Source organism: Pholis gunnellus (assembly GCF_910591455.1).
Source record: "Pholis gunnellus genome assembly, chromosome: 19".
In the NCBI taxonomy this organism is placed as follows: domain Eukaryota; kingdom Metazoa; phylum Chordata; class Actinopteri; order Perciformes; family Pholidae; genus Pholis; species Pholis gunnellus.
In genome coordinates, this window is record NC_136546.1 from 6,023,564 (window position 1) to 6,047,271 (window position 23,708).

A 23,708-nucleotide genomic window follows, 5' to 3' on the forward strand; every position below is an offset into this window, starting at 1 on the left:
CCATACCTCCCCAGGGGCACAGACTTTAGGCTCCAGGGCGCAGTCCTGCGTCGCCAGCTTCAGAGCATGGCTGACCTGCTGCCTCCCAGTCTGCAGGAGGGCTACATGGAGAGCTGTGAGAGCCTGGTGGAGGACTCTGACCCTCTTATAGCTTCCCAGGAGATCCAGACCGTCTTCAGGGACTTCATGCCACCCAATCTGCTCCCTAACGGCCTGGTTGAGGCCTGCGTCACCTGCCTGCAGCAGTACGTCCAAAGCAAAGTCCAGGGCTCCAACCCACTGGCCCGATCCGGAGTGTTCTGGGTCAACATGGGCCTGCTGCAGATCAAAGTGTGGACGCCACAGACGATCTTTGATCCAGCTGTGAAGAGGGCCTACAAACTCAACTACTTACAGCAGGAGGTCAGTTTTCACCTCATTTTGTCACACACAGGTGCATCTTCTGAGATACTGAATTTTGGGTTTTCATTAGCTGTAAGCCATAGTCATCAAAATTAAAAGAAATAAACGCTTGAAATATATCACCCTGTGTGTAATGAATCTATATGATATAAGAGTTTCACTTTTTGAATTGAATTACTAAAATAAATTAACTTTTCGATGACATTCATTGAGATGCACCTGTATTCTAACACATTCTTTTTTACTGTGTACCCATCAGGGTGTACTTGCTTGTTTGATTTGATCATATTTTTCTTACCTGATCTGTCTTGGATTTAGAAGTTAAACTGTGACTGTCGAAAGTCAAAAACAATGTCCAATTCTGTCTTTAGAAACTGTGAACTCTAGCATTAAATATTTCTTTGGGATTTTTTTTGAGGACGTGTTCACTAGAAGGTGGTTGAAGCGCCGAAATACTCTGGCCTGATGATGGGACGGGCATGTCCCTCTGTGTCTGTATTACAGCTGGCTCTGCTGCAGGAGGAGTGGAGAGGACGCAGCCTGTCGTCTCAGCTGGTGACCGGAGCAGAGCTGGAGGAGAGCAGCACCACTGACGGCTTCCAGCATCCTCGAATCAGGTCAGAACCAGCACCAAGTTCTCACCGTGTGATATTATAATAAGGACTTTTTGCAGAATACAACTAAAACATTACCATAATCCAAGTCTCTGTGTGACCAGGGAAGGTCAGACTTGCTCATGCACATTCACGACTGGGGATGAAAATTATTAATTTATTCCAAATGAAACTATTCATGAGAACCATTTATCTTCAACACGCCAAATTAATCGTATTGATGTCTAAAAACTACAGAATGACATCTGACTGGACACTGTGGAGTCTTGAAACCTACAAAAGGCAGGGAAGGTTTATTCGATAAGTCGAAACTCTTACAACGTGCAGTGCCAAAGAAAAATAAAGGGGGGGGGTTAATATCGGTGGTGAACAAAACAAGAGGACCGTGTGGCTAGCTTAGCTGAAAACACTGGTAGCTAAACACTGAACACCAGCCTTTTTAGCTAGCAGCAGCTAACTCTCATTAGCTAGCTTTCGTCATAGCTAACTCTGTAAGCATTATTAGCTTGCTGACAAAATCATTTGGCTATTGTAGAGTTTATTTGCTTCAGTAAAGTACGGATAATTAATATTACTATTAATATTAATTTGGCATGGAAGTGATGCACTAAGAGTGACTTGTGAAAAATCCTTTAACCACATGTTTTTTCCGACTTGTTGTTGCAGGTACCTGTGGATCCGTATGCAGCAGGTGAAGGATCAGATAGCTGAGCTCTCCAGGAAGCAGGCCTGCCGCCCTCATGAACCCCAGTACGGCCGCCTCTTCCAGGAGCTGCAGCACTACCTGTGCAGCATCGGCCAGGCATCAGTTGTGGAAGACCTGTTGTCCCACCTGCTGAAGGCCCTGCAGGGCTCCTCCTCCTCCAAGTCTAGGTCAGCCGTCCAGAGCCTGCTGAAGGAGGAGGCTGTGTGGCAGAACTCCCAGCAGCGCTTCTGCCAGAGGCTGCTGGAGGACTACCCACTGTACCCCGACGTGGTTGGGCCGGTGCGGACCGGCATCCTCCAGCTCCGGCACGGGATGCGGCTGGTGGCCTCCCAGGTGGCCGCCTCGCTCACGCCTGTACCCGGTCTGCCCAAGCTGGTGTCCTGCCTGCTGGCCTTCCCCTCCCTGACCCCCAGCCTGCCGTCCTACCTGGCCCGAGCAGACTTCCTCTGCTCCAGAGCTTGCATGGACATTCTGCGCTGCCTGGCGAAGCTCCTGCCCCAGCAGCAGGACCCCGAGCACGTGGTCCCCCAGTCCTCCACGCTGCTCCTGAACTCTCTGCTGTACGTGCAGTGTCACACCCTGTCCGCAGGAGAGTTCAGCCTCGAGTCACGCAGCCTCTTCCGACACATCTGTCAGGTCGGAGCTTCAGTTCACACCCAATAGAGATTGATTTCTGGGTTAACGTTTGAGGGATTTCAACTTTTGTCCGACTTTCCAAATGAAATGCTTGCTGTTGCTGAATCCTCAGGCTCTGGTGAACGAGTGGGACGAGCAGGAGAGACGAAAGAGAGAGCGAGAGCAGATGGAGGCCAGTCTGTACCGCAACCGCAGTCGACAGCACGGCTCAGGACTGACTGAGGACGAGCAGGAGGAGAGGGACTTCAGACGCCAGTTCCCTCAGTTCAACCAGGTATTCGCATAGACTCTCTGCTCAGATCTTGCTGAAGCTTCAACAGACGTAGTTGCAGTGCGAAAATCAATCTTAACATTTATCCGAAATGTTTAATACTCAGAAACAACACATTTTGAGGATGAATGAAAACTGTATGTCAGGTTTTATCATTAGATGGTGAGAGGCATTGTGACCTCTTGTTTCCCTGAACTGTGAGTAGGAAATAGACAGACAGACAGACACGGTCTTAGCCTACATGCTTTTTAAATTATTTAAATAGAACGTTTAATTCTATTTCCCCAATTGTAGAAATCTGCATGTTTTTTTTACAATTTAGGCTGATATTTATAGATGTGCGGTCATTGATGGGTCTCTGTTCATACGTCATTAGGACTTCGCAGACATCGTGGCCGAGCCAAGTCTAGAGGGCCCGGCGGACTTGGGTCTTAAGGAGGAGGAGGACAAATTCCAGGAGGAGTCCAATGAGGGCAGCTTCCTGTCTCCGTTTGCCATGAACACAGTGGTCCAGGTTCATCAGCGCCTCTGCCTGGGATACGCCCAATCGCTGTGGTACCAGAGCACAATACCAGACAATCACAGCAGAGAACACATCAAAGCTCTGGTCTCCTCCTATCAGATTGCTTCCCCTGTGATGTCGCGCTTCTATCATCTCATTGGTCAGTGTTTGCTGTCTTGTCATTATTCAGCAGGAACAAGTTTTCATCATTTTTCACCGGCAAAGCAGAAATGTACTCTTGTGAACGGAGTATAACTGGCCCATGACCCGTGCGTTTCCCCCTCAGACGCTGAACTGGACCAGCAGCTCACAGGCAGTGAACTGCTGCTCTCCGCCCTCCTGCAGAACACCGTGCAGGGCTCGGGGGGCCCCGATGGTCTGTCTGTCGCCTCAGAAGGACCGTATGACTTCTACCAGCAGCCCAACATGAGCGAGGCCCGCTTCTGTCTTCCTGTCCTGGAGCAGCTGAGTGTGGCCGTGAAGCAGAGACTAGACGACTGGCCAGAGCACCCAGCTCTCGTACAGGTCAGTAACCCTTTTTTTACATCAAGGCTCGCGGTACGTTAGCACATAAGGATTCAATATCTTAATGCAAGAAATGTAATGTTTTTACATTTTAGATATCCACATAAAGCAGGACAGATGGTTCTTGGATATTGATTAAAAACAACTGTGGTATCTTACATCTTTTAATGACTAAATTAATTTACTTTGTTGTGTTAGAGATTATTGATGACAAGCTCAAATCAGTAACCATAACCCACAATGTCCATCTAGAAGTGCAAATCCACATGATCTCTACACAGATTAAAAAGTCAGTGCACAGCGTTCCATGTGACCGGTCTGGTCCTGTGGTCAACGTAGGTGATGTCCTGCTGTAGAAGTGGACGATCTGTCTTGCTATAATGTGTTCTCCGTCTCTGTGTGTTGTTTTCCAGCTGACTGCGGTCGTGGAGAGGATCATGGCTTTCAGTCTGGCCAGCCCGCTGGCCAAGTTCCTCAATGGGCTGGAGATCCTGCTCAATAAAGCACAGGTGAGCTTCGTTAGCATGGATTGCATTAGTGAGCTCTCCCCCCTAGTGTTGACACGTTTAATTAACAAGAAAATAAATCGGTGACTGTTTTTGCTCGTCCGTTCTCCGCTGTTCCTGTCAGGACTGGGAGAATAACGCCAGCCGCTCAGTCTCTCTGCGGAAGGAGCTGGAACCCGTCACCCAGCTCATTATCCAGTGGCGCAAACTGGAGCTCAAGTAAGGACACAAAGGGCTTGAATGCAGCCAGCATCCTCTGTTACGTTTGCTTTTAGATACTAGATGAGAGAGAGAGTAAAACTGGAACTGGAGTCCTCGATACAAGACCGTGACAAGTATGTGAATGTGCCCTCTCCTTGTCTCTCTCGTGTGTTAGTTGCTGGTCGAGCAGTCTGGACAACGTGATGAAGCGGAACACCGAGAAATCAACCAAACACTGGTTCTCCATCTACCAGCTAGTAGAGAGGTATCTGGAAGAAGATAGGACGGATGCTATTGCAGGTACGTGCACAATGGCTCTGGGTTGGTGTTGATGTTTGTTATTTATTTGAAGCGAAAAAGAAGCTCTGTGCTTTTTACCTGCTGGACAATCTCTATACCTCTGTAAGTGGAAACTAATAGAATATAAATAGCTCACGGCTATAACAAACAGCATGTTTCTACAGACACAAAATTAGCAAAAACAGGGACAAATATAAACTCCCTTCCACAGTCAAACGAGTGTATAACCCCGAAAAATGATTCCACCATTGCAATGTTTTGTCTCCCCGTTACCGTCCTCTCCAGGTGAGGAGGTGGAGCGCCTCTCCCTGTCCTCGGTGTCCTCCACCCTCCAGGCCTACATGGAGGGCTCCAGCCTGGGGGAGTTCCACACCCGCCTAGGCATGCTGATGAGCTTCCACTGCCACCTCCTGCTGATCCCCAACCAGCCAGGACAAGGTCAGCCTCCCCCACTCTATACAAGTCTATCTTGATTCAATACTCACATACTCTCTGAGTGAAAGAGTTATCCTTCACTGTTCTCCATACTGGCCGTGAAGTAATAATAGGCAACCTACAACCTGTGTTTCGCCTACATGACAAGCAGCCGGCAAAAGGATGCAACGGTGAGGGTCAGTGGTGAAGCGCCTCATAATGCAAACATCGTATACAAACAGGCCTCCACAGTGTCGGACATTTGCTTGTATGAAAGAACAGCAATTTGTCAACTAATCATATCCTGCTTGGTCGCGCGGATATTGACAATTGTATCGATCCGTTGACCCGACAGCGCCTCGCTGATTGGAGTTCGACTAAACTCAACAGCGCGATGGAAATTACCAGCTTTAGTCATTTCAAAAATGTATTTGACCTATGTACAGCCAAATTAACCCTATAGATAAAGGTCAAAACACAGTCTCGTATTTGTTGCTTTTCGGCTGTGAGAGAGGCTGCACTATTGCCGTGGGGGGGAGATGACCTGTTAACTCTTTCCTTGCCTTACAGAGTCATTGTCCAGCCTGTTGTGGAACCTGCACAAATACTACAGCCAGTTCTCCGACTGCATCCAGACCAAGATCGGGAAGCTCAGACAGCCCATCGAGAAGGAGCTCAAGGTTCGTATCGGCGTCCGTTTACATATCCATACTCTGAAACCTTGTGTCCATACATTTTAGAGCAGCACAGTTTCAACCGTGATATCAATTGTTGCCTTCAGGACTTCGTCAAGATCTCCAAGTGGAACGACGTCAGTTTCTGGTCCATCAGACAGTCGGTGGATAGGACGCATCGGTAAGTTATTATCACCACGATTGGTTTGTGCGATGCCGCGTGTTTGTTTTGTTAGGACTTGCTTTGGCGGGACAGATGGCCGCCCTGCCCACCGACGTTGTTCTGCCTGTACTCCCTTTCTCCCAGGACTCTCTTCAAGTTTGTCAGGAAGTTGGAGGCGGCCCTGAATGGTCCGAGCGTTCCCTCTATGGTGGAACAGGGAAGCAGCGCCAGCTTGGACAGCGTGGACGCCAACCCGGAGGACACGCCCATCCATCGGGTTCATAAGGCGCTGAAGAGCAGCCTGCCTGGGAAGGGCAGAGATCTGCAGGTACAAGTGTTTTCGTTGTTATTCATTATTGTGAAATCATTTTTCCTTTTAGTAAGCCATCATCACATGCTCAAGCTATTGTCGTGTTGTTTATGGTGATGGGTAATGAGTGAATAACCGAAGCTGAACTGGTCATTTCAGCTGGAGGGCCCAGAAGAAGGAGTCGATGCTTCATCTCTACAGGGGCGTCTGCCCGTTCTCTCCAGGAAGATGAAGAAACTGTGCGTCCAGCTGCTGAAGAAAAACCCAGTGCCCGAGCTGGCCGAAGACCTGGACTGCTTCACTGGTAAGAATCCCACTTGTAAACAATAAATACCAAAGTCTAACGGACTTTATCATCTATTTGACTCTAAATGGGACCATAATTTACTAAATGAACATCATGCTGTATTGAAGACTTGAAACGAGAGATTGAGACTCTAAACTCATGTTTACTGAGGTAATATATCAAGTCAATACATACTTTTCTCTCTATTATACCTTTTAGGATGATGCGAGGAAGATATTTGTTTGTTGTTTATTTGTGTGTGTGTTTTTTACCACCGAAGGACATCAGGCATTTTTCATTACATCACAAAGCTGCTCAATTTGCTGCAAAGCCCTCGGTGTTAACGCAGTGCTCTTTTCTCCCCTCCTTTCCAGGCGAGGTCATCAGCAACCTGCGGGACCTGCAGAACCTCACCATTGACGCGTCAGCAGAGAAAGATAAGCAGAAATCTGAGGTCAAGCACATCCTGCAGCAGAAGCAGAGAGCTCTGTCCGATCTGTTCAAGATGCTCACAGAAATAGGTGAGGTTTCCCTCCACTGATTCAAAAGTGTTGCATAGTAATTTAAGACTCAGAAAATTCAAACATCTATTTGTATCATGGTCCCATTTAGGTCTGTCGTACCGTAAAGGCCTGACGTGGAACAGGACAGTCGACCCAGAGCAAACCCTCTGTATGCAGCCGCTGGAGATGAGCACCGCTCTTTCTGCGGTCAGGAACCAGGAGCAGGCCGAGAGCATGTAAATACAACGTGTTCATAGATGCACTAACAGCTGGTTATTTTGGTTTAAGCTACAGTTAGCAAACTTAAGCTGATAATACAGACTTAGCTTAATGACCTCATGACACTTTTCTACTTGTGCCATTCCCAAATATTATATACACTCAAGGGTTTCGGTACTACAGCCTTGGTCTATTATGGCCATTATGGTTGTTAATGTAAGCTAAAGTGAAAAACCTGAGTCTATGGGAGACTGTATTGAATTTTTTAATCCTCAATATTACTGACAAACCATGCTTATGTAAGTAGTGCACAACTCTCGATTGTGTATTCTGTGCTCTCTGAAAGACATTTTCTCTGCTTTCTTGGTGTTGCAGGTTGTTCACAGAGTTGCTGACAGCATGGGACGGATGTCAGAAGTACTTCTACCGTTCATGGGCGAGGAGAAACGTCCTGCAGACATCTCTTCAGCAGGCTGCCAAGGTCAGATACTGATGGTCTGGTGGTCCACAACATAACTACTTTAGTTGCATTCACCGCTCTTACCGCTCTCGGTCTGAAAGTTATGACGTTGAAGTGAGAAGGAAAAAAAAATCAGCTTTTCTAAGTCTGATCTAAATTTTTTCTCTCCCGTGTTAATGACTTCAGAACAGGAGAATTGTTTTTGCCCCAATAAGTTTCTTTTTTGAGAGGGTCATTTTTCGAAGTGTTCGTTGTCGTAATACTCATTTTGGCCACAAGAGGCATGGTACACACCCTTCGGTTCCTCTTCAGGTAAACACTGTTAGCGCTATCAACCCTTTTGCCATAGTCTGCACTGTGTTAACACCGCGAGCCACCTGCTCATCCGTCGCCATGTTGAGAGCCGTTGAGTGGCAATCGAAATGTTCCCAATCTCATACAAAGCACCCTTTAAGTCATAAACACAGGAGAGAAAGCTATTTAGATCAGACTTCGAAAATTAATCAACAGATCTATTTTTTTCTCACTCGTCTCTCGGGCCTTCCGTAGTTCACTTCTGCTGCAGTTCCTCAGTCTATGTTTGTGCATCCGCGTATGTCGTCTCTGTAGTTTGAATTGTGTGTGTGTGTGTTACTGTTTGGTTGTAGGAGCTGGGTCTGGGGAACATAGAGCGCTGCAGAGGATTCTCCTCTCACCTTTTCAGGCTGCTCCTCAAGCAGAGGCAACGACTGGCCAAGCTCACTGAGCAGTGGGTCCATCTCAGGTCAGTCTGCCGCCACACGACTATGTTTACAAGACACCGTATGGAGCAAGGGTGTAGGTTTGGTTTCAGAAGTGGCTGTATTACGATTGTGTGACCATTTTTTTTTTCTACAAGGAGCGATGTCCTTTTCGGTCATACCCTTAATCAGCATCTTTTTAGAAAAAATATTGACTGTAAATGAAAATGATCCACAATGTGTTGCTGTGTCGTTAAATCCCGGAGCCTGACCTCTCGTCTTACCGCTCTTAGGAGGCTAACAGACAGCGTCAAGGGCATCAAGGCCAACCTCCAGAGCCCCAGTGAGGATGCGGGCTGCGCCCTCCCGCCCCAGGCCTCTCTCCAGGCTTGGGTCAGCAGAGGCCAGGCGCTGGCTGCCCAGTGCACCACCCTCCTGCAGCAGCTGGCCTGGCTGCTGCAGTGCTGCCCGGAGGACCTCCAGCAGAAGGAGGAGACCAGCAGCTGCAGGCAGCACACCCTGAGGTGTCCGTCCCCGCTGGCGGCGCAGCGCCAACCCCCCGGCTGCCTCATGCGGAGGGGAGACGCCGCCTGGTGCCAGCTAAACCAGCGCATGAATGCAATGTTGAAGCAGACTCAGAGCCTGAAGGCGGAGCTGGACAATGTGGCGCAGGAGAGCTCCGAGAGAGCACTCCACACATGGTAAAACACCAAGGGTTTATCTGAAATCTGGCGCAGCGGTAAGACAAAAAAAAAAAAGCGTCCCCAATGACACAGTCTGTTTCCACAGGAACCATTTTGTCACGTGCTGTTCGGCCTTCGACCAGCTGGCAGCTGCAGCGGCTCAGATGCCCGGCATGGAGCAGCTTTTCACCCCGGCCGTGTGCGTCGGCGGCGCAGACAACCAGCCGGGCATCACCCAGAGCCTGCAGTATGTCAGAGGACAGGTGGAGGCTAGCATCACCGAGTTCACCACCTGGAAGACCCAGCTGCTCTCCCTGGGACACCAGTACTCAGGTGAATGGGACGAGCCATATGCTATCATTCCTTTGGTTATTAATAACCCGACGTCTTGCTCACAGACATGACAAAATTGGACTGTACAGTAAGACAAAAAACTACATTTAGCACCATGAATCCACTGTCCCTCTGCTTATCTACCTCTCCTAACAGATCAGCAGCCTGCCTTCTGTACCGAGTTCTCTGCTGAGCTGGAGACGAACATCAACACGGTGCTGTGTGCGGTCCAGACGCTTGTGAAGAGGAGGGAGAATGAGCAGCAAAGACAGAGAGCGCAGCGTGGGGAGAGAGGTGAGAATGATGCAGTCTGGGAGCAACAGTTATCGCAGGCTGTTTTAGAAGTTCATCTGTCAGGGATGTGTGCCAGCCAAACGTTCCCCACATCATCTTACTGCCAGAGGTTTGACCTGTACTGTTGACACCAGGACAGGATGGCTGCATGGACTTTTTCTTGCACCGAATTCTGACCTTTCAGTCAGCATGATGGGAAAGGAACCGTTTTGATGCTTCTGTGTTTACTAGAGACATGGTCATTGGCTGTTACATCTGTAGCCCACTTAGCATAAAGTCTTGATAAATGTATCAATTTTAGCTTTCCAAAAAAAATGAGGCTGTCTGAACATTGGCTTGACAATAGACGGATATGTGTGGCCGACAGAAGCATTTCTGTGCAATGGTGAGACCACGTACCAATCCCTGGACTGATGCCTACGCAATCTCTATATTATGAATAATATTATCATTCATTTATTATATGATTTATATTAGGCTTATATACATTTATATAAAAGTGTATATGGTTGGTTCAATGTAAAGCTTCATTTAAGTAACTGGAAGCTTAGCTCACTGCACTTTCCAACTAGCTTACCCAACATTGTTGATGACTCATTGTGAATACAAATGTTCTTAATATGTATATTAGATTGTGATGTTTTTGATGTTTCAGAGGGTGCTGAGAAGGAGGGGGAGGAGGAGGAAGAAGAGCCCGTGGAGGACCTGCTGAAGCCCGGCCACCTGACTCGACTCCTGGAGGAGGAGCTGGCAGCCGAGGTGGAGGCTCTGTGTGTGGGAGATGTTAGCGGCGGGCTGGAGAGGCTGCTGAGCCGCCTGAGGACACACAGAGACTCGTGTCAGCCACCACAGCTCCAGGTACCAAGAACAGCTGCTCACGTGACGTCTAGAATACTTTACTGTCCAGCCGCATTTAAAGTGGACTTGCCTTTGATGAGCCAGTGACTATGGTGTGATTCAGGGAGCCCATTCTTTATATTCATTCTTATCTTAACTAATGCACACAGCTATGGTATTTTTAAAGGGATTTAGCTAATTAAAGCTCATATGATGTGAGCCAGGTAAAGTGATCCAGTTAGTTCTAACTTGCTTCTCCAGACACACCTACAGAATTCATTTGGTAATCCTCGAAGTCTTGAATAACAGTGCGCCCTTATTTTGAAATAAAAGCAACGCGAGTCGGGATAAAATCACCCATAATTTATAAAAAGTCAAATTTATCTAAATGTATTATTCTAATCAGACTGTATAGAATTCAAACCTGCGATGCAAGTACATCGTTTACATTTTACATTGAAATGTTAAACGACCAGTGCTGCCATTAGTACCATTGATAACAGCCAAATGATTTCGATGTGAATAAATCCGTCCGAGTGCAGCGATTTGATTTCACTTTACAGTTTTGTCATGTTTGGGCATTAAACTCATTTCCATTTTTGATTCAGTATGGGGCGTCTTAGCTGAGTGCCATCATGCGGTGCCATCAACGTCTGTTTGTGTTTGTGTGTGTGTGTGTTCAGGAGGTGAACAGAGCGTGCAGGATGCTGGTGCATCTGGAGCCTCTGCTGGGGATCTACACTGACGTGGTGCGTTACTACGTGGCCGTGTCACTGGCAGCACACAGGAGCACAGGCAAACTGCTGTCTGTGCTGGCCAGCATCTTCACTGAGCTCGCCCAGAAGGTACGGACACGACAAACGTTACTCGTTCTCATCCGAAAAAAAGAAAGAGGAAGTATTTCAGATATATATAAATGGGTATATACCCTAAGAGATCTCCTGTGTTTATGACTTAAGAACAGATGGAAAAAAGGTTTCGCCAGAATAATCTTGAATTTGCATTGATTTTGAAAAGTGGTATAGAAATACAGCCAATCAAACTAAAAAAAATACACTTTATTTTTTAAAGAACTCTTTATTAAAAGGCTCAGCAAGAAAATCAAACAAATGAACCCAAAAAGTCTGCAATCTGGTAAGAATCACAGGGTTCCCGGGTTTTTTGAACATTTCACACAGAAGCGTGATGTAATCTAGTGGGAGAGAAGTGCAATCTATCAACTGCTGTGAATATTTTCAATACAGGTTTCCCACCCTTGATCTATAGCTTCAGTACCCAGTTCTTCCTGCCAGTCTTCCCCCAAAGGGATTTGATGATGTTTAAATGTTGTAAGATGTTGTAAGAGAACTGACACACAGCACCTTTTAAAAGCAGCATGGTGAAGTTTCTGCTGTTGCTGTGAGACAGCAGCCCACAAAAAGTGTCACAAATGAAGAAAATAGAATATTTATACAATTTGGAAGCTAAAAATGTCTGCTGCAGTAGCTGGAAGGTGGTGTCTATTAAAGGCAGAAATCTTAATTTAAAAACAATTTAAATCAGACAAAATGCATCTCCGATTCCTTTTTTCCCCTCAGTTGCCTCTCAGGGCTTCCGTACGGGCGTTGTTTTATATCTGTTATGAAGTTCAACTGAAAGCAGTGACTAAATGTTTGTTGTGGCCCCCTCCACAGGGGTTCTGCCTGCCTCAGGACCTGATGGCCGGTGGAGACGGAGAAGGTGCCACTGAGTTCCACGACTATGAGGGCGGAGGTATAGGAGAGGGCGAGGGCAACAAAGACGTCAGTGACAAGATTGAGAATGAAGATCAGGTAATTTTACTTCACATAACTGATCAGCTCAAGGTCTGCTTACTGGTTGTTGTTTTTTCAGCTTTCAACTGCATCTTATGAGCTTCATTAGCTGGGTTTGTAATGAAGAAAGAGCGATCTCCATCAGCTGCTGAAGGCTGTGAGATGTGGTTTAAAGCGCTGGGGGAAGCTAGTAATTAGCTGAGAAAATGCTGAATGTATGAGCAGCCTATCAAATGTCTGGATCATTTGAACAACATTTCTCATAAAGCTGTCCACGCGTTCTTCTTCTTCTTGCAGGTGGAGGACACTTTACAGGAGGGTCAGGAAAAGGAAGAGGAGGAGGATAAAGGGAAGATCAAGGCGGAGGACAACGCCATCGAGATGTCAGAGGACTTTGAAGGCAAAGTGCAAGATGGGGATGAGAATGAAGCAGGTAACTTATCCACTGACCTTATGGGGCTCCTCCCTCATTTTTGGGTTTGTTTCACAAACAAGACTGTGAAAACCTAAGATTATTTGTAAATGAACGTGGAAACGTCTCCCAGAATCGCCACTGAGTGTATTTTACTTCTTTTTGAATGGTGCGCAGGTGAAGATGATGACTCGGCTAAAGAGGAGGAGGAGGAGCTGGATAAAAAGATGGGTGACTTGGGTGAAGGACAGACGGACACTCTGGATGAGAGAATGTGGGGGGATGATGATGAGGACGATGACGGGGAGGAAGGAAGTGACAAGGAGGAAGAGTCCGGCCAGGGCATGGACGAGGTACACGACACACAGTTTGAAACATTTGAATTTATAGAGCAGCTGTTTGAAAAGGTTGAAAAAAAACCTGCTGATTTGAAGTGAATCTGTATTGAAGCCAGATAGATGTCTTTCTTTGTCAATGTGCTCTAATCTTACTGTCAACACTGGATCGTTAGGGTGAATCTGAGCTGGTTGCTAAAGACGACAACTTGGACGCTGCAGACCCCAGCAAAGACAAGAAACACCAGGACAAAGACGAACAGATGGACGTGGAGGAGAAGGAGAAGATCAATGAACAAGGCGATGAGGTAACGTTTTTATTAAGAAGTGAAGAAATTCACCCAATCGCTGAACTATTTCCAACACGCATCTCTTATTTCACGGCTTTGCTGCTTTCTGATCCGTGCTCTTGCTGTTTCCCAGCGGGACTTTGATGAGAACGAAGTGGACCCCTACCACGGTCAGCAGGACAAGAGGCCGGAGCCCGAGGCCATGGATCTGCCCGAGGATCTCAACCTGGACCAGGAGGATGAGGCTGGAGACGAGGGCGAGGGCGACGGTGAGAGCCGCACACAAGGCCGGGTGAAACAGTAGCACCGCTCTGCACTGTATAAAGCGCATACGACCACAGTTCTGTCTTTTACTTCTAACAGTTTTATCTTGTGATAGGAGTACTTTTACTAATGTTAAAGGCCTTGGTTGCCTACTTCTTCCACCGCTGGTGTCAGAACCCTCTTGTTGTCTCCCCCCCCCTTTCTTCAGAGGAGAATCCGTTCGACATTGACGAGAAAGCCATGGCCCAGGACGAGAAGGAGGACGGACTGAAAGACGGAGGCGAGGAGGCGGAGGAGGGAGGAGAGAAGATGGAGGAGGACCAGGCGGACCATCCAGGAGAGGAGAACGACCAGGAGCCCAAGACTGAAGAGGGAGAGAAGGAAAAGGAGGAGGAGGAGGGGGAGGGAGGCGGAGAGAAAGCAGAGGGAGACGAGGAGTGTGCTGAGAAAGACGAAGAGGAGGAGAGAGGACAGGAGGCAGGAAAAGACGAAAATCTGACTATTCCAAATGACAAAGGACCCAACCCAAAGGTGTGTGTGTGTGTGTGTGTGTGTGTGTGTGTGTGTGTGTGTGTGTGTGTGTGTGTGTGTGTGTGTGTGTGTGTGTGTGTCAATGAACTGCTGTACCCTTTTGATGAACACGGAAGCTGCCCACACACACGGTTTCGTTCTGTGTGTCACTGTTGGGACTTTCTAATGCTTACAGGAGGAGGAGGAGGAAGGCGCAGGCGAGGACGAGGAGCAGCCCGAGGCAGCCGAGAGGAAGGAGCACAACACAGACGGTCAGACCGGAGAGCAGAGCGTTCAGAGCGACACAGCTGTGGAGCTGGCAGGAGAGGCGTCGGAGAGAGACCAAGCCAAAGAGGTACGCTCCACCTCGGGACGGGGCCTCAGGCCTGCAGAGGTTTCACCTCGAGAATCACGAAAAGGCAACTCACAAGGGGGGGGGGGGGGGCATGTTTGAGCCCTCTGGTCTCGATATGTGGTTTTCGCCATTACAGAGCAGCGTGACAGCACCCTGCACTGTAACTTCACATATACAGTATAACCATGGAAATATATAGAATGTGGTAAAGAAATCAAACAAGGAGGATGGAGACATTTTCCAAAATGTCTTAACGAAAAGGATGTGAGAGAGCGAGAGAGAGAGAGAATCAGCCGGGAAGATTTGTGGCCTTATTCTGGTAAAGTCCGGCCAATTCAAGGTCCTGGCAAGAGTTCCTCTAGAAGAAAATATTATGACAATTTGTGACACATTAGAAAACTGTTATCAGCTAGAGATGGTTAAAGAGATAATATATTATATAGATAGACTATGTATATTTAGACATAAGTATTTGGAGCAGAAGTTCTTTTTGTCTGTATACATTCATGGCTATGGATGAATTTGTCTCTAAAATATATTGGCTGCGACCAACGAAAGCCATCACACAGACCATTGTCAATCGAATGCGCTGTATAAAGTATCTCACCTTTACCTTATAAACAATATGTACAGTAATTATATACTGTATATGTGCTTATGTGTATATGTATATATGTCCCAGCGTGACTTTCTGGTGTTCTGCACGCTGTTGGCTCGTCGTCTAATCCTGCAAAGTTAATCTGGGATTTCCGGGGGTTTTTTTCTGGTCTGTTAGGAGCACGGGAGCGGAGCCGCCGATGCCAGCCAATCAGAGGGCCACCAGTCGAAGCTGACGGCGAGGATGGCTTCTCAGACGCAGACGCAGAGCCAGACTCAGGTACGAGAGAGGAACCTCCACTTCTACAGCCCTTTTGTGTTTCAGTCCGTCCGTTTACGGCGTTCATTTACGGTTGATTCACTGTGCCGTTCCAGAGCTTCAAGAGAAAACCTGGCCAAGCGGACAACGAGCGGTCGACGGGCGACTACAATGAGCGCGTTAACAAGCGCCTGCGTACAGTGGAGAGAAGCACGGATCGCGCCGAGGACAGCAAGCAGAGCGACGCCCAGCAGGAGTCAGACCTGTACGAACACATCAGACAGGGAGAGACGGCCTACGACGCCCAGACATACGGTCGGTGGTCAACATTTCACATTAGTGGCCATCAGATCACGTTTTTAAGTGGGTGAATTGACGTCGTTGTTTTGCCGTTTCCAGATGTTGCCAGCGCAGACCAGCAGAAAGCAGCGGGACCTCACCAGGACCAGGACGATCAGAATGATGAGGATGTCGCCATGGAGACAGAGAAGCAGGAAGAGGACCTCCAGGCCGCTGAGGTCCAAGAGCTGAAGCCTGAGCAGCTGGACTCCACTAAGGCCTCCCAGAAAGGTGACACATTTGTACTTTGATTCTTTAGTATTCTAGGAACTTGTTTATTTGTGAAACGTGCTCATCCCCTGACATCACCCACTACCTCCTCTTCTTCACGTGCAGGTGTAGACAGTGGGGAGATGGAGGTGCAGAGGCAGGGGGAGGAAGAGGAAGAGGAGAGGTGGAAGGACCGACAAAATACCAGAGAAGAGCGAGCAGCCAGACGCGGCGAATCCACAATCCACACAGTTCCTGAGCTGCTGCTGGACACCACGCAGGTAGAGAACTACTCTTTCTTTCTTCTTCTCTGTTTTTACACAAACAGGACTGAGTTGTAACAGTAAAATAATCAAATCAACGTTGCATTGAATGGTGTGTGTGTGTGTTTGCAGAAAGCAGAGAGCGACCCAGAGGAGATCAGGAGGCAGATGGAGCTGCAGCTGGAGGCCTGGCACAAACAGGCTCGGGGAACTCAGGAGGAGGTGAGGCTGACCAAATGACTCTTTTGACTCTCTTTCTGTTATTAAACACGCGTAACAAGTTCTAACGTAACTTTGCCTGCAAAATAACAACCGGTAAAAAAAAAATATTTGACTTGCCTGCTCCTACTTCTTTTAGCGGTCAAACATTCTACATATCAAACATGGATCCAGGGGCATCTCACTACTGTCATGAGCTGTGTTTCCATTCACATATATTTATGCGCATTTTGAAGTATTACATTGGAAAGACTGAAAGGAAACAGCAATTTGATGAAACTTCCTCAGATGCTTGATGGTTGGATGGTGGTTTTTGCCTTCATTGAAAAAGAGTTGATGCGTCAGATGGATTTTGGAAATCTAAATCTGAATTCTGAATAAATTCCGACGTAGCGAACGTTGAACTCGCACGATCGATCAGCTGTTTCTGCTGTCGCCGTCCACTGTTGTCTGTCGGCAACACGTCACCTTGCAAGATTTCAGAACTAGACTAATGTCAAACATCTCTAACAATCTGAGAAATAGTTTTCCCCGATAGTCACTTGGACACAAAAACATGAGGAAATAGGGTCCAGGTCTGAGTATGCTTCTTAAAAAGATCTTTACATTAGTCTAAATACAAGGACATTTTAACAAAAGATCAACGCTCTACAATATGTCACATAAGTGTCTTCCTAATGAGACCTATCCACGAACTATATGATTGTGATCGTATGAGGCCCAGGTTGTAACTGGTCCCTAATGTGTTCTTGTCTGTGTTCCCAGGAGAGCGCTGCAGCCTCCATGTGGCACCAGTACCAGACTCTGACCTCAGCTCTGTCCCAGCAGCTGTGTGAGCAGCTCCGCCTCATCCTGGAGCCCACGCAGGCCGCCAAACTCAAGTGAGGAGCAGCGCACACTCACCACCTCACGTGTTACAGTGGGCGTTTCCAACGATGCGCTCAAAGGCTTGTTGTTCCCATGAACCTTGTGGTCGCCAAGTTGCTGGTCTTACTTACTGGTTTTCACCCTGAATTATAATTTTTTCCTTCTGTAATGACACTTCGAAGGCCTCGTTGTTTACCAGCGCCAATAAGAGATGCACTCACACGTTCATTGTTCCACTGCTCCACAGAGGCGACTACCGCACGGGGAAGCGTCTGAACATGAGGAAGGTCATCCCTTACATCGCCAGTCAGTTCCGCAAGGACAAGATCTGGCTGAGGAGGACCAAGCCCAGCAAGAGGGAGTACCAGATCTGTCTGGCTGTGGACGACTCCTCCAGCATGGTGGACAACCACTCCAAACAGGTGAGAGACGGCCCTCATGCTGCCTGTACAGAACCTCCTAATAACAACATGTGCACAGTCAGAAAGTGGCTGAATTAAACAAAATAACGATGACTTTGACTCTTTCTTACAGTGGTAATCGCTTTGCCTGGACCATAATGATTGTACTTATTATAATAATAATAATAATAATAATAATAATGTGTTTATATGTGTGTGTGTGTGTGTGTGTGTGTGGTGCAGCTGGCGTTTGAATCCCTCTCAGTGATCGTCAACGCTCTCACTCTGCTGGAGGTGGGACAGGTGTCAGTGTGCAGGTAAGGTTCTGCATGTATAGTGACACACAATGGGTTTAGAAATGGAACAACATATTGTGCGGATGATATTATGGAACCAGGTTAACAAAACAGTCAGACCTGCAGAACAGAAATCATGCGTTTTAATGTGAAGCTAACCTTTGTAACGGCTGCTCGTGCGTCCAGTTTTGGCGAGCAGGTGCAGCTGCTGCACCCCTTCCAGCAGCAGTTCAACGATGACTCGGGCGCTCGGATTCTCCGACTCTGTCAGTTCCAGCAGAAGAAGACCCGGATAGCACAGGTGGGCGTTTCCTTTGTACTGCTCCTCCATCAACTGTGAATTATTAAATATATAGTGTTTGATTTTTTTGTTTTTTACAGTAATGAAGCACTGAGAGGCAAGTAAGAAAAAGAAGTCTGGTGATTCATTTTCTAAGTCTGATCTGAATGGTTTTCCCTCTATGGTTATGGTTAAAAAAGAAAAAAATGAAGTTCCTTTAATGTTTTTCATCTGTGGAACAGGTTATGGGAAAACAAGGTTTTTCAGGTGAAATTCATTTGTTTGTGTTTGTTGCCACAAGAGGGTGAAGTGAACCAGCGTTCAGGTTTTCCCTAAAGGCGGTTTAGCGCTTCTATCCAGAAGAAAGACGTGACAAGTTATACTCCATAACTTGCTAAAACACAAACTCGCCTGCAAGGAAACATGAATACTTTTAGTCTTATTGAGAACATAGTGGTGCACTCTCGTGCACACAATGAGTATTCCAACAACAAACACGAGCACAAACATAAATTCACCTGCCTCTACTTTTCTTTCTCCGGCTGTCAAAACAAGTTGTCAACGTTTGTTTGCACAGATTAAAAAAGAAAACTAACGAAGGAAATTAGAAAAGTTATCCTGGGAAAACCTTTTTTTCACCGACAATTTAGAAAATGGATCACCTGATTATTTAGTTTTTCACACTTGCCTCTTAGTGCTTCCGTATAGTCGGGATGAATTGTTTAGAGCAAATAGATACATGTTTTTTTTCTCATATTCTCATTAAACATGTAGTTGTTTCTCTTGGTCTTGATTTGAATGTGATGCTCTAATGCTTGTCATCAAACGTATGATGCGACTGACTCGTGTGCCTCTCCTCCTGTCACCTCTTCATGCCTCTCCTCTGTAGTTTTTGGACACCTCGACAAAAATGTTTCTGGCGGCACGACAGCAGATTCCTGGATCTCTAAACTCCGGTAAGGACTCGACCTGCATATTTAATGACACGTCGTGCGTCAGACTGTTGGTTTAGTTCAACCACCAAAAGCATTCAGCGTTCATAAAAGCATCGACGATCAACAACCCGGCCCAATTACAAAGAGAACGAGTTCCGTAGCAAATATATCTGGCGGACTGATGAAGGTTTTAGTACTTTCAGTACCCGTAGTGGAGCCGACGTGTCGTTTTCATGGAGCGGCTCAGCCAGCACAAGGCGTGTAAACACAGAATGAGCCTGATCTACAGGACTGTCTCTGCCATGCAGAGCTGCTCCTGAGTGTGCACCGCTGTGACAAAGAGCTGATAGTTATTTCTGGATCTGCAGCTCCAGACACAGTGCACACACACTTATATAAACTTTCTGCACCGTGAAAGACAGGAAGTCGGGTTTAGATGGAACCTTAGATTATTTATATATATATATATAGATATAGATATAGATATAACGTAGACTTTGTTCAGCTTTAAAGCTGCTCTTATCAATGTTTGTGTGGATCAAATGATTATGTTTAATGTGAAAGGGGATGCATATAGTGAGGACGCCACAGAGAAATATTCTTCTGACTTCGTCAGCCTTTTAGCCTCTTTAAGCTGGTTGTTTTGGTTTTCTTGCCCTGAAATACATCTCTCCATCAACCATGTCACCAGCAACAACAACAGAAAACTGTCCGCTACCTGTCCGGCACTGTACAGACAAGAAAGTTAGCAACCAGCTGGTGAAGAAAGTGGAACATTTAGTGGTTCAAGACCTTCTTTTGTCAAGGGCCGGTGGAGACCAAACCAGAACCAAAAGAAGAGTGAATATAGGACTTCATTAATCAGGGGTCCGCTCATGTAAAGTGTTCTTCCCGACCTGTGTTGGGGAAATAGTTGGCTCACGCGAACGAACCTTTTGTAACTGCATGACTAGCCGCATTGTGTCACGTCACCATCCGCTGTTCCTCTGTCACCTCGCTCCACAGAGACGGCCCAGCTGCTGGTCATCGTATCCGACGGCAGGGGCTTGTTCCTGGAAGGGAAGGAGCGCGTGTCGGCGGCCGTGCGGGCCGCACGCAGCGCAAACGTGTTCATCATTTTCGTGGTGCTCGACAACCCCAACTCTCGGGTAAGTGAAGGAAGAATTTGACCTTTTTTTTTTTAAATTTAATTTTCTTAAGTGTGACTTAACCATGGTGCTGTGCTGCAGGACTCCATCCTGGACATCAAGGTGCCCATATTCAAAGGGCCGGGAGAGCTGCCAGAGATCCGCTCCTACATGGACGAGTTCCCCTTCCCCTTCTACGTCATCCTGCGAGACGTCAACGCCCTGCCGGAGACCCTGAGCGACGCGCTCCGACAGTGGTTTGAACTTGTCACCGCAGCCGACCAGTAGACCAATGAGAAGCCATCTTTTAACAGGGAAAGGGAGAAGTGGGCAGCAACCAACTGCACAATTGCCACTCAGCTGCCAGCCTCTCAGCCACAACTCAACAAAGGACTCAAAAGAAAAAAAAAGACGGATTTGCCGCTGTACATGTGCCTTTATTTTCTTATCTTTACTGTAGAATTGAGTAGAGTTTGATAGCAACCTTTGCTGTTTTGTCTTTATCAGGGGAATCCTCCGTTTCTTTTATAATGTAACGAGGATTGCTTTAACTTGCACGTCTGAAATGAAATGATGAAACAAAAATGTGATTCCCTTTCTTGTGAAACACCTCAGTGAAGAGTCGGTAAATACCTCTGTCCCCCTTGTACTATAGACCTGAAATCATGTTTGTGTGGATGTTGTAGTCGGTGTTAAAAAAGGTCATTGAATCGTTCATCTTCAATATGAAAAAAAAAAAGGCGGCAGAGCTGACACAGGACAGTTGTTGGATTGTGTTTTTAACAGAACCCCCTCCTAACTTCACGAGCTAACGGTAGCATGTTGGTGCGGTCATGAAGGACATTCAAAGGAACTCAAACATGTGCCTTGGAGAGGAGAACAGTATTACATCTCACGTCCCACCTGTGGGGGTGATGGACCCCGATGAAGGCCCCAGTGTAACCCACGTTTGTGGTTTAAAGACTCATATCTGCTGATCTTCCATCCATACCGTTTGACTTCTGCTAAACGTGTGTCCCTTAGGAGTAGGCGTTGATAAAAATGTGCATTGAAATGTTTATTATCAACTCTTGTGTTTTGTATCGTGGACCGACATGTAAACAAACATTGGTCATATTTAAGAGGTTGTTTCTTCATTGCATCCATCTGTTCAACCATGACCTGAAGGATCCTGACAATAAACGGTTGACAAGGCTTTTTTATGGCAAACATCTTGCGCTGACAATTCCATAACGGTTTTCCGTAAATCATGGAGTAAAGAAAAGTCATACTACAGCATGTCGAAGAAAGTCACAGAATAGCGTGTCAAAAAAAGTCATAGTATATCATGTTGCAAAAGTTTATAAGAAGTCATGTCTTACAGCATGTCGAAAAAAGTTTCAAAAAATTAATAGTATGTCGAAAAAAGTCATAGCATAGTATGTCAAAAAAGGTAAAAAAAAAATGTCCTAGTATATTAAGTCGAAAAAAGTTTTGGAAAGTCAGTCGTATGTCGAAACTAGAACATTTTGCAAGAAAGAAGACGTTGCAATAGACATGTAGTAAGATGTGTGATTGAGGTTCATTTGAGATATCGCTTCTCATTTCTGCATTTGAGATTCATTCTAGAAATGACGGGAGCTTATCGCTCAAAATGCCAGATAAATACCTTTAATAAAACAAATCTGGAACAATAATCAAAGTATATTATTGAATATTTGCCTGTGGAATCTGACAGGGTGGGATTCCACTTTAACTTCTATTGTCCTTGAAACCAGGAAATCAGACACCCAGTTGTACCATTATACGCATTGAGTCCTTTTTCCATAGCATGTTGTATGGATTACTGTCGGATTACTGGACTAACTGGACTGGAGGGTGGAACACGAGATTATGCAGGAAAATGAAAGAATGTGTTGAGTGAAGAGGCTCAGTGGTGGACTGACTGTACTGAAAACATAACTAACATTTGGGGTGGCTTTGGACATTGCTGACGCAGCGTTTCTGCTGGGCTGGCTGTTTGACTCAGTTACAATGACAGCACAGGAGGGGGAGGGGGCAGAAGGGGACTGGGAGTTTGAACCATTATTCGAGGGGTTCAATAATGCCTTCTGAAAAAGTGTGTGCGTGTGTGTGGGGAGAGACATGTCCCCTGTGTTTACCCATGTAAATAACACCCTTGCATGTGACTGCACCATGTGCCATGCAGAGGCAGAAACGTCTGCATCCTGGCAGAACAAACGACTGGTGAGGAGAACGTGCACGCGTGAGGTCATCAAACACGCGAGCACACGGTCCCCCTCCCCCATCGCCATGGAAACAAGCATCTCCTCGCAGAGTCCGGATTCTTCTTCTTCTTTCTTTATGCGTCTCTGTTTTCCACCGAGGCCTCTGGGTTTGGCAAGTGAGAAAGTGTCAAATGAGGAATTTCTTTCTAAAAGGAGATATTCAAAAACAGAGCCACCTACTCTCAGTATGATTCATACCAATAAAAAACACACACATTGATTCAAAAGTTAAACCACACCGGTCCCTTTAGACTACAGACAATTTGACTCGGATAGTTCAATGCAGTTCCTACCGTCCGCATGTCATTGAGCGAAACAATGGAAAAGAAAAGGAACTGTTTTTGTGTTATAAGTATTGATTTATGTGTCTATTATTTCCTCTATTAACTGATACAAAGATTTTCAGCAAACAATGATGAAAGTATAACTTCACCTCCAGGTCCGAGTCTCCGCCTCATCGTTTTGAGAAAACGCTCCGACAAAAGTGGGAAAGAAGCTGAGAGGGGGATGGATGTGTGAGACAGAGTTCCTCAGTGGGAGTTCTAATTTTAGATACATTTTCAGGGCAAATAGAAGTCCTCATGAAATGCAGATTTCTATACATTTGAAAAAAAGTCTATATTAACAACACCAGCATTGACGCGTTTCACCACAGTGCAGTCATATCGTTACAGCAAACATCGTCATACAATCAGTTAATTGACTGAATGTCAGTCAGGGAGTATTGAGAGACTAACACGTTGCTGCTTTTGGTCTTCGTCATAAGACGTGATGACAAAAAGAAAAATATAGAATAACACCAACATGTCTGCCAAAATGGAAATACACAGTTATAACTGCATTCCTCTGTATGGAGACGGTGGATTTAGTTGTTTTAGTGAAAACATGTTGGAATACCGTGACCGGGTTCATCTGGTCCCCGTTGGGAATCAGCCATTAACAATAACAGTGGGTCCCCTCCACCGATTGAATCATACAGGACCATGTAAGTGGCTCATACAGTACATATAATCCATGTTTATCCAGTCAAAATAATTGATGTTTATCCATAAAAAGCCTCTTCTAAATTCACCTCTGCACTCCGTGTACGAATAATTACAGGGACTCTGGTTCCATTGGCAGCGCATAGCA

The 23,708-nt window shown here is 46.4% G+C and overlaps 1 protein-coding gene across 1 annotated transcript in view; it reads left to right on the top strand.

Annotated features, from left to right (window-relative positions):
* The window catches only part of mdn1 (midasin AAA ATPase 1), a 51,916-nt gene extending 30,418 nt beyond the window's left edge, over positions 1–21,498 (top strand). Inside the window, exons 61-102 of the mRNA XM_079180230.1 lie at positions 15–402; positions 907–1,019; positions 1,683–2,358; positions 2,471–2,632; positions 3,006–3,291; positions 3,418–3,656; positions 4,070–4,165; positions 4,287–4,381; positions 4,539–4,663; positions 4,949–5,101; positions 5,648–5,757; positions 5,859–5,932; positions 6,059–6,242; positions 6,384–6,528; positions 6,885–7,031; positions 7,123–7,249; positions 7,608–7,713; positions 8,340–8,455; positions 8,705–9,112; positions 9,201–9,427; positions 9,584–9,721; positions 10,377–10,579; positions 11,242–11,403; positions 12,232–12,369; positions 12,649–12,784; positions 12,941–13,116; positions 13,275–13,406; positions 13,522–13,657; positions 13,861–14,183; positions 14,359–14,517; positions 15,293–15,394; positions 15,490–15,688; positions 15,773–15,943; positions 16,049–16,203; positions 16,318–16,407; positions 17,170–17,285; positions 17,519–17,693; positions 17,916–17,989; positions 18,155–18,269; positions 19,138–19,204; positions 20,189–20,331; positions 20,413–21,498. Of these exons, the coding sequence (XP_079036356.1) occupies positions 15–402; positions 907–1,019; positions 1,683–2,358; positions 2,471–2,632; positions 3,006–3,291; positions 3,418–3,656; positions 4,070–4,165; positions 4,287–4,381; positions 4,539–4,663; positions 4,949–5,101; positions 5,648–5,757; positions 5,859–5,932; positions 6,059–6,242; positions 6,384–6,528; positions 6,885–7,031; positions 7,123–7,249; positions 7,608–7,713; positions 8,340–8,455; positions 8,705–9,112; positions 9,201–9,427; positions 9,584–9,721; positions 10,377–10,579; positions 11,242–11,403; positions 12,232–12,369; positions 12,649–12,784; positions 12,941–13,116; positions 13,275–13,406; positions 13,522–13,657; positions 13,861–14,183; positions 14,359–14,517; positions 15,293–15,394; positions 15,490–15,688; positions 15,773–15,943; positions 16,049–16,203; positions 16,318–16,407; positions 17,170–17,285; positions 17,519–17,693; positions 17,916–17,989; positions 18,155–18,269; positions 19,138–19,204; positions 20,189–20,331; positions 20,413–20,598 (7,273 nt within the window). The 3' untranslated portion in view covers positions 20,599–21,498. The remainder of the gene's footprint in view (positions 1–14; positions 403–906; positions 1,020–1,682; positions 2,359–2,470; positions 2,633–3,005; positions 3,292–3,417; positions 3,657–4,069; positions 4,166–4,286; positions 4,382–4,538; positions 4,664–4,948; positions 5,102–5,647; positions 5,758–5,858; positions 5,933–6,058; positions 6,243–6,383; positions 6,529–6,884; positions 7,032–7,122; positions 7,250–7,607; positions 7,714–8,339; positions 8,456–8,704; positions 9,113–9,200; positions 9,428–9,583; positions 9,722–10,376; positions 10,580–11,241; positions 11,404–12,231; positions 12,370–12,648; positions 12,785–12,940; positions 13,117–13,274; positions 13,407–13,521; positions 13,658–13,860; positions 14,184–14,358; positions 14,518–15,292; positions 15,395–15,489; positions 15,689–15,772; positions 15,944–16,048; positions 16,204–16,317; positions 16,408–17,169; positions 17,286–17,518; positions 17,694–17,915; positions 17,990–18,154; positions 18,270–19,137; positions 19,205–20,188; positions 20,332–20,412) is intronic.
* The last annotated feature ends 2,210 nt before the right edge of the window (positions 21,499–23,708 follow it).